Source organism: Sinocyclocheilus anshuiensis, unplaced genomic scaffold (genome assembly GCF_001515605.1).
Source record: "Sinocyclocheilus anshuiensis isolate Anshui unplaced genomic scaffold, SAMN03320099.WGS_v1.1 scaffold796, whole genome shotgun sequence".
Taxonomy (NCBI): Eukaryota; Metazoa; Chordata; class Actinopteri; order Cypriniformes; family Cyprinidae; genus Sinocyclocheilus; species Sinocyclocheilus anshuiensis.
This window is the reverse complement of record NW_015557105.1, coordinates 593,565-606,117: the sequence shown is the minus strand read 5'-3', so window position 1 is coordinate 606,117 and position 12,553 is coordinate 593,565. Positions and strand designations below refer to the sequence as shown.

The following is a 12,553-nucleotide window of genomic DNA, read 5'->3' as shown; positions in this document are numbered from 1 at the left end:
TATTCACTCATCATGACAGTAAAATAGGGCATTCTAAGTCAATATACTGCAGTATTTCCTCTCTCAATCAGTAGAAAATATGGTTAACACCCGGTCATGCATGAAAAAAAAAATACCGTCATGTACCGTGAAACCGGTATAGTTTTGAAAAATACCGTGATATAGATTTTTGGTCATATACTGCCCAGCACTACTCCAGAGTGAATAAACGGGCAGGTAACAGACCCCTCTCACCCCGGACACAACCTGTTTGCAGTTCTCCCTTCAGGCAGACGCTACAGATCTCTGTGCACTAGAACATCTAGGCATAAAAACAGTTTTTTTCCCCCATGCCATCTCCAGCTTAAACAGCTAACACATGAATCATTACCTGCGTTCTGTAATTCATTTCCGTAATTCATTCTACATCCTTAATTATTGCCTCTTTCTCAAGTATTACGTAAATACATATGCATATCTCTTTATTTATACAGCTGTATATAGAGTAAATAATGCACAAATCTGTACATAAATCTACTGTTCCATTCATACACATTATTATTATTTATTGTTAAGTCTTAATATTTACATTTTTTTCTGTTCTCATGTCAGATATGTATGTATGTATGTACCAGGAGCACCTTAAAAAAACACAACAAATTCCTTGTGTGTTTGCGCACACCTGGTGAATAAAGCTGATTCTGATTATGATTCTGGAATTGTTGTTTCTGGCTAAAATACTGTTTTAGTCCATAATCCATAATAACGCTTCCTCTAGTGAAAAAGTCCATCTGCTGTCGTCTCTCACATCAAAATCCAGCCACATATTTGTTTCGAGCTGTTTTGACTGTAAACGCTGCTTGATCTGTGCAGATTTCTCTCCTGATTCAGACCAGACCACTTTTTCACTGGAGGAAGCGTTATTATGGGTTATGGACTTTAGTTAAAAATGTCTTAATGCTGGATTTGTTTCAGCTTTTGTCTTCTCCAGATGTTAACTGATGGACTGGAGTGCTGTGAATTACTTGGATTATTGTGATGTTTTTATCAGCTGTTTGGACTCTCATTCTGACGGCACCCATTCACTGCAGAGCATCCAAGTGATGCAATGCTACATTTCTCCAAATCTGATGAAGAAACAAACTCGTCTACATCTCCGATGGCCTGAGGGTGAGGACATTTACAGCTACTTTTCATTTTTGGGTGAACTATTCCTTTATTGGTGCTGTAGAAGGCAATGTCCTAAAGGTCAGTGTCCTGAAAGCCTGAAGACTGAGTTGATTTGATTTGTGATTTATCTTGTGCTACTTACAGAATAACGTGCAAATGAAACCGTTTCCACTCTCTTTTTTCATTTTTAGCTAAATTTGAGCATCAGGGAATGCAAGTGTGCAGCGAACTTTGATTAAATAGACTGTGAACACACTTTCCAGCTGCATTATAATAGGTTCACGATTGATTTTTATGCTTGTACATGGATGGATGGGTGTTTTATCTGCTGATATTTCATAATAGAGAGATCGAGGCCCGTTTAAAATATCATTATGCAACCCGAGGGTGATTCTTTTGAACAGATAGAAAGCAAACTCCACAGTCCACAGGGTCATTCGCCCCTCGTGTGTTTAAACAGGATAGTACTTCAGCGGGTTTCTTTTGCAAAACATAGCGAGAAAAGGATCTTGACCAGGATTTGGCAACCTTTTAGACATGAAGTGCCATATTTATTTTTTCTTGTTCGTTTTCCACATCACTCCCAGAATGTAGAATGCTAAACTCTGCATGCAGCATGAATAAATCGTGCACATTGTGTCTTGTGCATTATTTGCATATGTGTTGTCATGTTTGTTTTTGTTGATAACACAGTGCATCTCCTCTTTTAACTTCGTAGTTTTGAGCGTCATTTAAGCAATGTCAGATTAAAAATATCAATGCATTTTATATATATATATATATATATATATATATATCTGTGTGTGTGTGTGTGTGTTATTATTATTTTTTAGTAGTTTATTTAGTGCAGTTCATTCCTTTTTTAGAGCATTTGGAAACTCATACATGCTCACAAACCCCATCATCCATCCCTTGTGTGTTCATTTATGAATTCATGAAATAGTTTGGTTAATCTGATTATGCATTCAGCTATTAATTAAGTGTTGTGCTTTCAGCAACATTGAACATGTTTAAATCCATCTCACAGAATCACCCACTAAATCAGTTTCATCCAGTAAGATATTTTAACGTTTTTGAAAGACGTCTCTTCTGTTCACCAAGGTTGCATTTATTTGATCAAACATACAGTAAATTTTTTTTTAATATTTTTGCCATTTAAAATAACTGTCTGAGTATCAGTTAAACTTGATTGCTGTGATGCGCAGCTGTATTTTCAGCATCATTACTCCAGTCTTCAGTGTCACATGATCTTCAGAAATCATTCTAATATGCTGATTTGCTGCTCAAGAAACATTTCTGATTATTACCAATGTTGAAAACAGTTGTGCTACCCGATATTTTTGTGAAAACTGATGCATTTTATTTTTGAAAGATTCTTTGATGAATAGAAAGTTCAACAGAACAGCATTTAGTTGAAATAGAAATCTTTTGTGACATTATAAATTACTTTACTGTCACTTTTTATCAATTTAATGCATCCTTGAGGAATAATAAAAATGAATAAAAACAAAGTCTCTGACTTCACTGAACATCACAGATTTCTAATTCTATTTAAGATTCAATAGATGAATGGATGCAAGTCAAATGCTCTTTTTAAAAGAAAAGATTGGATGCCCTAATCAGCTGCAGAGAGGCATGAGCCCACAAATGATGTTAGCGAACTCTGGGTTGTTCAACCAGCAGGGAAACTGCCAGAACGTGAATGATTAAACCCATAGTGAGTAGAAGTACTGGTCTGGGATGAACGACTCCTCACATTGTGTTGAGCTCTTGCCAGCGGTCAGATCAGCAGCAGACATGGCCTTCAGCGGGACGTGGCAGGTTTACGTGCAGGACAACTACGAGGAGTTTCTGAGAGCCATCTGTGAGTTTCTGTGAAATGATCACGGTTGCATTTCCAAAAGCATTGTATATTTTTATGCATGCAGTGCTTTTGGGAAATAAACTGTGAGACATCTGAAATCATTTAATTTGAATTCCCTGCCATGATTGTAGGTCGCTCACTCACTATCTTTGTGCTTCTGTTCCTTTCAGCTCTGCCAGAAGATGTCATTAAAATGGCCAAGGATGTTAAACCAGTGACTGAAATCCAACAAAACGGCAACGACTTCACCATCACATCCAAAACCCCTGGAAGAACCGTCACAAACTCCTTCACCATCAGCAAGGAAGCTGAAATCACCACCATGGACGGCAAGAAGCTCAAGGTAGAATATGTTTGCATTTTTTTTTAAGATGTTGAACTGTTCAAGAAGAGCTTGAAGGGGGGCAGTTTTAATTCTGACTATTGTCAGTGGAAATCAAACGTCATATCAAAAGATGTATATATATAATGAGTCAGTGCACGTCTAAGAGAAATATTCTTCAGAAGTTAAATAGAACACTTAAAAAAATCCCCTTCAGCTTGTTCAGCAGTTCACAATATGGCATGGCTGCAAAGATATGGATGAACAGGTAATCAAACACTGCATAAAAAAAGTATATATATATATATATATATATGATCATATTTATAATTTTTATATTATAAATTCTTTATAATATTTTAGAATATTACATGCTAATAAAATTATCAATAATATGTGAATATATGAATATGAATAATTATGAATAAATTACATGCAAGATATATTATGAATAATATTTTCTGCCGGACGATGCTGATATTCTCTTGTGTTTCAGTGCATTGTCAAGCTGGAGGGAGGGAAGCTGGTCTGTCAGACGGATCGATTCTCTCACATCCAGGAGATCAAGGCAGGAGAGATGGTGGAGGTTTGCACTGATGATGATCTGCACGTTGCTCATCAGAGCTCACAACTGTCTAGATCTGTAAAATATGAACATTTGCCATTTTCTCGTTCCAGACCCTGACGGTAGGAGGAACCACCATGATCAGGAGGAGCAAGAAGATGTGAAGAGTGTGATCACCACTGGCTATTTAAATAAAGCTCTGATTTATCATACTAGTGTGTGTTTGTTGTGATTTGGTACATTGCATTATTCGCTCAAACAATAAATAAACTAACATTTCCATCAAATTTGCTGCAATATGAACAGAAATGTAAACCGTAACATACAGAAATACCAAACCATTAGGCCAGCATGTACTGTAATTAATAAATTATATGAAATTAACATATAAAACACACATAACATGTAAAATATTTTTGTCATGAGAAATCAGTCCAACCTTTCTGGTAGAATGAAAAGTTTTCAAATTGTAAGTTTAAAAATGTTTTCAATATTAAAATATAAAAAGATAAATAAATAAAATATAAAATAAATTTCAGTGATGAATCATTCATAATAAGATGAGTAACATGAATTTTAAAACGGATGATTTATGGATCATAGCCTATACAGGTGCATCTCAATAAATTAGATTGTCGTGGAAAAGTTCTGAGATAGTGAATTGGTGGGTTTTTGTTAAATGTGAGCCAAAATCATCACAATTAAAAGAACCAAAGACTTAAACTACTTCAGTCTGTGTGCATTGAATTTATTTAATACACGAGTTTCACAATTTGAGTTGAATTACTGAAATAAATGAACTTTTCCACGACATTCTAATTTATTGAGATGCACCTGTATGTTGCTCTCCATGAATAAATGTTTATTTGTTTTAATACAGATATTCATTAAGATAAACAGAAAAATATAAATAAAATCAAAAGATATAAATATAAAGAAATAAACCTAAAAAAAATAGGAAAAACGCTAAACACATTCTACAGCTTTTTTTATTTTTCAGACTCCGTAATGTTTTTAGATATTATTGAACTTCTGCATTCAGTACTTTAAAGGCGTATTTCCGTAAATATTTAACTTTTTTTTTAAAGACCATATTAGGTATGATTTGGTAATAACGTGTTTTCTGAGTCTTAATGCGTTTTTTTAATCATTTTTATAAAATATCAAAATGTGCCATTTTTATATTCTGCAATAAATATAGGCCTATATCAAATAAAAAAGTAAAAACAATTATGCAAACACAAATCTTTGTCTCGGCGGTGACGTCATGGCGCGCATGCGCGTGACGTCAGTGCGTGACCCGCGCGCTGTGTACGTGAGAACGTTGATCAGGACTGCGGCCTGCTCGAGCGGCGTGTCTCTCGGTGTCTCTCAGTGCGTTTGAGGAGCTAAAGGTTGCTGGTTTTATCATGGCGAGATACATGAGACCTCCGAACACGTCTCTGTTCATCAGAAACATCTCCGATGACAGCAGGTTAGTGCGCTTAGTGAGTAACGTTACTAGTTAGTGCAGCGGTCTGCGTCGGCCGCGTCTGCGTCGCTAAAATCTAGTCAGAAATCTGTCGTGTGCATTAATATACATCACAGTTCGACGCTTATCTAAAGCTAAATTCATAAACCAGCGTACTAGTGAGCGGGTTTAGTCTATTTTGCGTTAGGGTAACATACTTCCTACTAGTTACTAGAGTTAAGATGGATTAAATGGTAAATAAATACGTTTATCTCATGTAGAATGTATTTAGTCTAATATTTGCAGCAGGATTGGGTTTCTTCCTATTGTGGCTGGTATTAGCTGCATGAATATTAATGAGGAACACTGCATACATAATGAGAGACATTCCAGACTCAGATTTCAGTCTCAATATCTTCACAGATTACTGTATCTTTAACCCAGCGTTAGCCTGAAATGCTTCAACTGATCGATTCTTGTCGAAAGTGCTGAAGATTTTCTTGCATGTAACAGTTTTTTTGGTTTGTTTATAATGTCTGCTCAAACTTTGAGCCTGTATATGTTTCCCGAAATATCTCTTAATAAGATCTACCACTTATACTGTATAGCAAATATACCAGAAATTATGTTTCGACGAAAGTAAACTGGTTTGGATTTTTTTCTGTTCGTTTTCTCCATACGGGAAAAAAAATCATATACTATGATATAGAAATATATATATGTGTATATATACATACACACATATACATACATTTTACAATTGAAAATACATTTTTAATAATAATCAAATAAATTTATAATTTGTTTATTAGTCCTTTTTGTGTTTTAGGAATTTTTAGTGTTTTTGTAATTTATTTAAAAAAAAATATGTATGTTAAAATATTACCGTTTAATTTATAATAAAATTATATTTAGGTTTAATTTATTTTGGGAATGTATTTAATAATTTTGTATGAATTTAGAAATGTAATTTTTGGATTTATTTGATTTATTTATGGAGTTTTTTTCACATTTAAAATGTAAAATTTAGTTTTATTTATTTCCAGTTAGTAGCTTCTAGTGTTTATTGGTATTTTATCATTTATTTTTTTATCACTTGTTTATTAAGCTTTTATTTTTATATTTTAGTTATTTTTTTAGTGTGTTTATTATGCTTTTGTCATGAGTATTTATTTAAATATTAATATTTTTGTTTTATTTATTTTTATGCTTTTGATTTTGTTTTAATTTCATCTTTGGTTTCAATAATTTCCAGTTAGTTTTATACAATAAATACATTATATTGCTTCTAGTGTTTCTTCATGTATTATTATAATTTGTTTATTAATGTTTTATTTTTGTTTTCACTTTTATTTTATTTTTTAGTAATTTTGTGTGGATTTTAATTATTATTTTAAAATATTACTATTTAAGTTTTATTTATTTATTTTTATTTCAATGTTGGGTTTTATTTATTTCCAGTTACCAATTTTCAATGCTTCAACTTAAACTAAATGAGAATTATGAGTGTTGCCTAAATCCGAAGGATGGGTGAGTCTCTTCGGGATTATGGGTAGTTTAATTCTTCATGAATTTGGGAAGCAAGCATGATTTTGTCCACACTGCCTTGTGGCTTGAGAGCTTCCATCACGTGATTTTCCTCCAAGCACTCCTGGGAAAAGCTCTCAGAGAGACAAATGAATGTCCTGTGATTTCATGGTACTTTAGGCCAGAGGATTTGCGTCGTGAGTTTGGTCGTTACGGACCTATAGTAGATGTCTACGTTCCTGTTGACTTCTATTCACGGCGACCAAGAGGATTTGCATACGTACAATATCCTTTGTAGGCAAATGTGTACAAGAAAGAACATATTGTGAACTTTTAAAGGGATGTTTCATCCAAAAAAATCTGACTTTTCCTTTTGTTGAAGCCAAAAAGAGATATTGAGCCGAATGTCCAAGCTGCTCTTTTCCAGATAATGGAAGTGAATGGGGACTGGAGCTGTAGGTAGTTCCCCCATGTGACTTATTCGCTTTACTGCCATATTTATCCTTCAGAAGACGTGGAATATGGCGCACAAGTCACATAGACTTATTTTTATGGTGCTTTAGTCTTTTTTTAGAGCTCTTCAGCTCCAGTCCCCATTCACTTCCATTGTAATCGGACGAAAACGGTTGTGATTTTTTTTTTTGGGTGTAAAGTCTCTTTAAAGCTTGATTGGCCGTGGACGTGTCCGATGTTTGTCTCCTAACCTTATATTTCCTCTGTTGTCTCAGAAAATGTAAAGACATACAGTTCTGGAGACCTTCCCTACAAAGAGTATTTAAAAGGGCTCTCACCTGTGACAACGAATTACATTTTAATTAGGGCTGCAAAATGATTAATCGCGATTAATCGCATTCAAAATAAGTTTGCTTACATACTATATGTGTGTGTACTGTGTATATTTATGTATATATAAATACACACACATACTTGTATATATTAAGGAAAATATGTTAGATTTATATATAAAATATATATATGCATACACGTATGTTTTAAAAATATATACATGTGTGTATTTATATATACATAGTAAATATGCACAGCACACACATGTAGTATGTAAACAAACTTTTATTTTGAATGTGATTTATCATTTTGCAGCCCTAATAAAAATAATATTTGTTTAATTTTTTTTTTTTTTAATTTTAGCTTTAAAAGACTAAAGGTTATTGGGCACAGACATCCCCAAGTCCTTCTCGGAGGCGGTTAAAGACAATAAAGGTCAAGCTGAAGGTCAAAGGTCAAGCATGTTAAAGGTAACCCGTTTTAATGCTGTATCCTACCATTACAGAGCACATGATTTCTGAACGTAATCAAAGGCAGTTTTACAATCCATCATTTCTGTCCCTTTGATTCGCTCCTGTCCACTTCAACGTTTATGGGTTTTTCTTTAACTACAGGAACTTGTTCATTTTAACTTAGTGTTTTTACTGTTAATATTTAGCTTTACTTAATTTTTATTTCAATGTAGTTTTTATTTATGTCCAGTTAGTAATTTTAGTGTTTATTAATATTTGATAAATTATTAAACAATTTGTTTATTAAGCTTTTATTTATATATTTTTTGTTTTTGTAATTTAGTTGTGCTTTTGTCATTTTTTATTATTATTTTTAAATATTTATTTTAGTGTTTATTAATATTTTTGTATTGTTTTTAGTAATTTTGTCATTTTTATTTTAGTTATTTAATTTAGTATAAATTTATTTTATTAAGTTCAGTGCTTCTAGTATTAATATTTTATCAATTAGTAAATCATTCTTTAATTTGTTTAAGCTTTTATTTTTATACTTTCAGTTTTAGTATTTTAGTAATTTAGTTGTGCTTTTGTCATTATTATTTAAATATTATTTTAAATATATTTATTTCTATTAAAAATTGCTTAATGTTTAATGTCAGTTTTGGCTTTTATTTATTTCAAATTTTTAATATTTATATTAATTTAAGAAATTTTGTGGTTCTGACATTTCTATTATTATTTTAATTTTATTTATTTTAGTATTCATTTTTGTTATTTTTTTATTTTAGTGCTTCTAGTGTTTATTCATATTTTATACATTATTTTTTATAATGCTATAAAATATCTTAAATTATTTGTTATAATTTAAGGTTTTATTTTGCATATTTCTATAAAACATACACAAAAATAATAGTAATGAATAAAATTAATACACACAAATAATATTTTCACATCTTTTTTGCATCATTGGATTGGAAATGATAACATTAAAATATTCTTTTCATTTTGTTCTTGATTTGTTCACACAAAAGTGCCTGAAGTTGAAGAAACACCCTTAAAAATACACTTAGGAAATTTTGTGAGTTTCTTTCATGATTTGAGAGTAATTTCATCAAACACCTTCCCCCTGTTGCCGTTTATCACAATTAATTCAGATGATCATTTGTGTTTTGCTTTATGACCTGTAATGTTTTTGGTGAATATTGAGATGGTGAGTTCAGTTTCTGTCATATGAGTGTTCATCGCTGTGTGTCAGACTGGTAAAAATGCAAAGCCTTAACCGCATCAGCATGTTCGAGGACGTTCGTGACGCGGAGGATGCGCTGCATAACCTGGATAGGAAGTGGATCTGTGGACGGCAGATCGAGATTCAGTTCGCTCAAGGAGACAGGAAGAGTATGACGCTGGTTTTCTGCACGCCAAAAATTAATATAAAGTTTTTGAACTGCAAAAATGTGAATTCTCTAGTATAAATGCATTTAAATATTTATTTTTAAATCAATTTTTTTTATATTATTTAAAAAAAGAATGAAATCTGGCTAAATTGCATGCATTTGTCTTTGTCGTTTGTGTTGTCACGTGCAGCTCCCGGTCAGATGAAATCCAAAGAGAAGCGCTCTCCTCGCAGCGACTCGCGGTATGATGACTACGAGCGCGACGGCCGGCGCAGACGCTCACGCAGCCGCAGTTACGGCAGAAGCAGATCTCGCAGTCCTTCATACGAACGCCGCGCGCGCAGATCAGGAAGCCCCAGAGAGTGAGAACAAACACATACTGAACTGGGCCCGTATTCACAAAACATCTTAAAGCTAAAAGCAGCTCATAACTCGCCGATTTAGGAGAAAATCTTACAAATAATGGGTGTGTCAACTGAAAGAAACTTGCACTGACTGATCTTAAAATATATCAGTGCCTTTGTTTTGTCTCAAGATGCACACCAGTAATGTTTTTTCCAAAGCACGTTTATAAAAATTACTTAAATGTCCTAATTGAACTATTGCTTAATCCTGGCTTAGTCTGAGCCCTGTCTGTGAAACCGGGCCTAAGAGTATTTCACAAAGCATTTTAGCTCTAAAACTAGCTCCTAAATCTGTGAAAGGTTAGCAGTAGTGAAGAGGATTGCATCCAGTTTGGTTTTCTTTTAAGTTTGCATGTCTTCCTATCAGCCATGATTATTCCACTCTGTTAATTAAAAGGCTGTTTATATGCATATTCACTAATTGTTTATGTGAAGCACACACGTAAGAGGCTGACAGTTAGCTGAACATATACTTGTTTAATTAGTGACTCTTAGCCTGCATTTTAAAATCTTTATTTGAATGTTGCAATTAACATTTTTATTTTTAAACCTTTATTTGAATATGGCAACTTAAAATCGAAGTAAGTGAATTTAATTCAAATCTCATAAAGGGTTCATCCAGAAATGAAAAGTTTTATTTACTCACCCTCGTTTCAAACCCATAAGACCTTCGTTCATCTTCGGAACACAAATTAAGATATTTTTGATGGAATCTGAGAGCTCTCTGACCCTCCCATAGACAGCAAAACAACTGTATTGTTCCCAAGTCCAGAGACGTAGCAAGGAGATCTGTAAAATAATCCATGTGACATCAGGGGTTCAACCGTAATTATACGAAGCTACGAGAATACTTTTTGTGCGGAAAAGAAAAAAAAAACTACTTTATTCAACAATTCGTCTCCTCCTCATCACCCTGGTGCCATCAGTGTCAGCTGGATGTAAACAACGTATGCTGTTCTGTGTCAGCTGTGAATTGTTGAATAAAGTCTATTTTTTCTTTTTCTTTTGCGCACAAAAAGTATTCTCGTAGCTTCGTAAAATTACGGTTGAACCACTGATGTCACATGGATTATTTTACCGATGCCCTTGCTATGTTTCTGGACTTGGGAACATTGCAGTTGTGTTGCTGTCTATGGGAGGGTCAGAGAGCTCTCAGATTCCATCAAAAATATCTTAATTTGTGTTCCGAAGATGAACGGATTACGGGTTTGAAACGACATGAGGGTGAGTCATTAATGACAGAATTTTCATTTTTGGGTGAACTATCCCTTTAAGTCTAATCTCTATTCCTTAGTAAAAGTTTGTCTCGGCAGCTTTGTGAATAGGTTTGAAGAGAAAACTCTTAGCTAAAAACTTTTACTGCTATTTAGGAGAACTCTTAGTAGTAAGATAAAATGTTTTGTGAATTGTTTTTTTTTGTTTTTTTTGCCCAGATTTCAAATCAGTCTAACATACAGACAGAAAAAGTGGATTATATTCTATTAGAATTGTTCAGTAGAAAATCTATATTGTAACACTTTACAGTAAGGTCCTATTACGTCATGTGTTGTTGCATTAGCATTAACTGATAATGAGCAATGCAAAAATATTTTTTCCAAAAAAAAACATAATTGAACTTATTTTAAACTTTATTTTTATTGCACTGCACAAAGTTATGTATTATAATATATACAATTATAATTATTATAATAATTTTAAAAATGGCTGTTAATCCTTATTTTGCTTCACATTTGCATTTTCTCTAACATATCCATAAACCACCCTCATCAAAGTTAAATAGGCTTTTTTATTTATACTTTTTTTCACTTATGAATTTTTAATTTTACAATTCATTTTAAAACTTATTTTTTTTATCAAATTTGTAACTTTTTTTGAACTGCACAAACTAAAATATATTATATATAATAGGGATGCACGATATTATCGGACCAATATCGGAATCGGCCGATAATGGCTTTAAATGTAAATATCGGCATCGGTGAAAAAGTATACCGATATGTCTTGCCGATAAGAGAGGAATACATTAACTCACATGTGCTCAGGGTGTGCTAGCGATTAGATCACATCAGCAGTGTGACTCATTCTTAAAGCAAAGTTTTGCCTGAATAGTGATTAGATTCACTGTTTTGGATCGCTGCATTTAAACTGAGAAAGCACGTACAGAATGATGCTTTTTTCTTTGTGTGATGGAGTAAACCGTAATAGCACGTGCAGCGGCAGCCTCCCCCGGGTCCTAAAGCCCGCTTAGTAAGGAGTTTTAATTCCGTAGGGGGTGCTGTTGGCCTACTTCTAATAAAATGAAAGCAAAATCCACAAATAATATTTAGCCTTACTGATTAAATAAACCAGTAATTGATGCCATAAAATCATGAGTATGTTTTGATTTAAAGGTCAGAAGCTATAGCTTACATGAACAAAAAAAAAAACATGACACTTAAATTAAATAATTTTATGTATACTGATTTATTCATTAATATGTAATGTTATTTTTTAAACAAATTATAAGCTCTAAAAGATTTTCAGAATTTTTACAGCTCTTTTGCTTTAGACCATTTACAAATGTTAAATCATAAAATAAAATGTTATGGTTAACACTGCATCTTTCTGGGAAAAAAAAAAAAAAGCAGTGATTATTATATA

At 32.9% G+C, this 12,553-nt stretch overlaps 2 protein-coding genes across 5 annotated transcripts in view; both read left to right on the top strand.

Annotated features, from left to right (window-relative positions):
* The first annotated feature begins 2,872 nt into the window (after positions 1-2,872).
* Positions 2,873-4,112, top strand: LOC107677662 (fatty acid-binding protein 10-A, liver basic). Its single transcript, XM_016472660.1, has 4 exons — positions 2,873-3,013; positions 3,184-3,356; positions 3,832-3,921; positions 4,014-4,112. The coding sequence occupies exons 1-4, from the start codon at positions 2,890-2,892 to the stop codon at positions 4,062-4,064; spliced, it is 438 nt and encodes a 145-aa protein (XP_016328146.1). The 5' UTR covers positions 2,873-2,889; the 3' UTR covers positions 4,065-4,112.
* A 1,095-nt stretch (positions 4,113-5,207) lies between these two features.
* Positions 5,208-12,553, top strand: part of LOC107677658 (serine/arginine-rich splicing factor 10-like) — a 10,463-nt gene continuing 3,117 nt past the window's right edge. The window contains exons 1-5 of one of the 4 annotated variants that reach the window (XM_016472652.1): positions 5,208-5,374; positions 6,812-6,880; positions 7,058-7,162; positions 9,407-9,510; positions 9,700-9,871. In XM_016472652.1, coding sequence (XP_016328138.1) covers positions 5,310-5,374; positions 6,812-6,880; positions 7,058-7,162; positions 9,407-9,510; positions 9,700-9,871 — 515 coding nt within the window. In that variant the 5' untranslated portion in view covers positions 5,208-5,309. Of the gene's footprint in view, positions 5,375-6,811; positions 6,881-7,057; positions 7,163-8,036; positions 8,152-9,370; positions 9,511-9,699; positions 9,872-12,553 lie in introns of those variants that run through there. The other 3 variants (XM_016472653.1, XM_016472654.1, XM_016472655.1) reach the window with 3 other exon arrangements.

Excerpts from the sequence above, each read along its gene's own strand:
- LOC107677662 (XM_016472660.1), top strand. The coding sequence starts at position 2,890 with ATGAACGACTCCTCACATTGTGTTGAGCTCTTGCCAGCGGTCAGATCA. Across the intron at positions 3,357-3,831 it reads TGGACGGCAAGAAGCTCAAG|TGCATTGTCAAGCTGGAGGG; the intron begins GTAGAATATGTT and ends CTTGTGTTTCAG. Across the intron at positions 3,922-4,013 it reads AGGCAGGAGAGATGGTGGAG|ACCCTGACGGTAGGAGGAAC; the intron begins GTTTGCACTGAT and ends TTCTCGTTCCAG.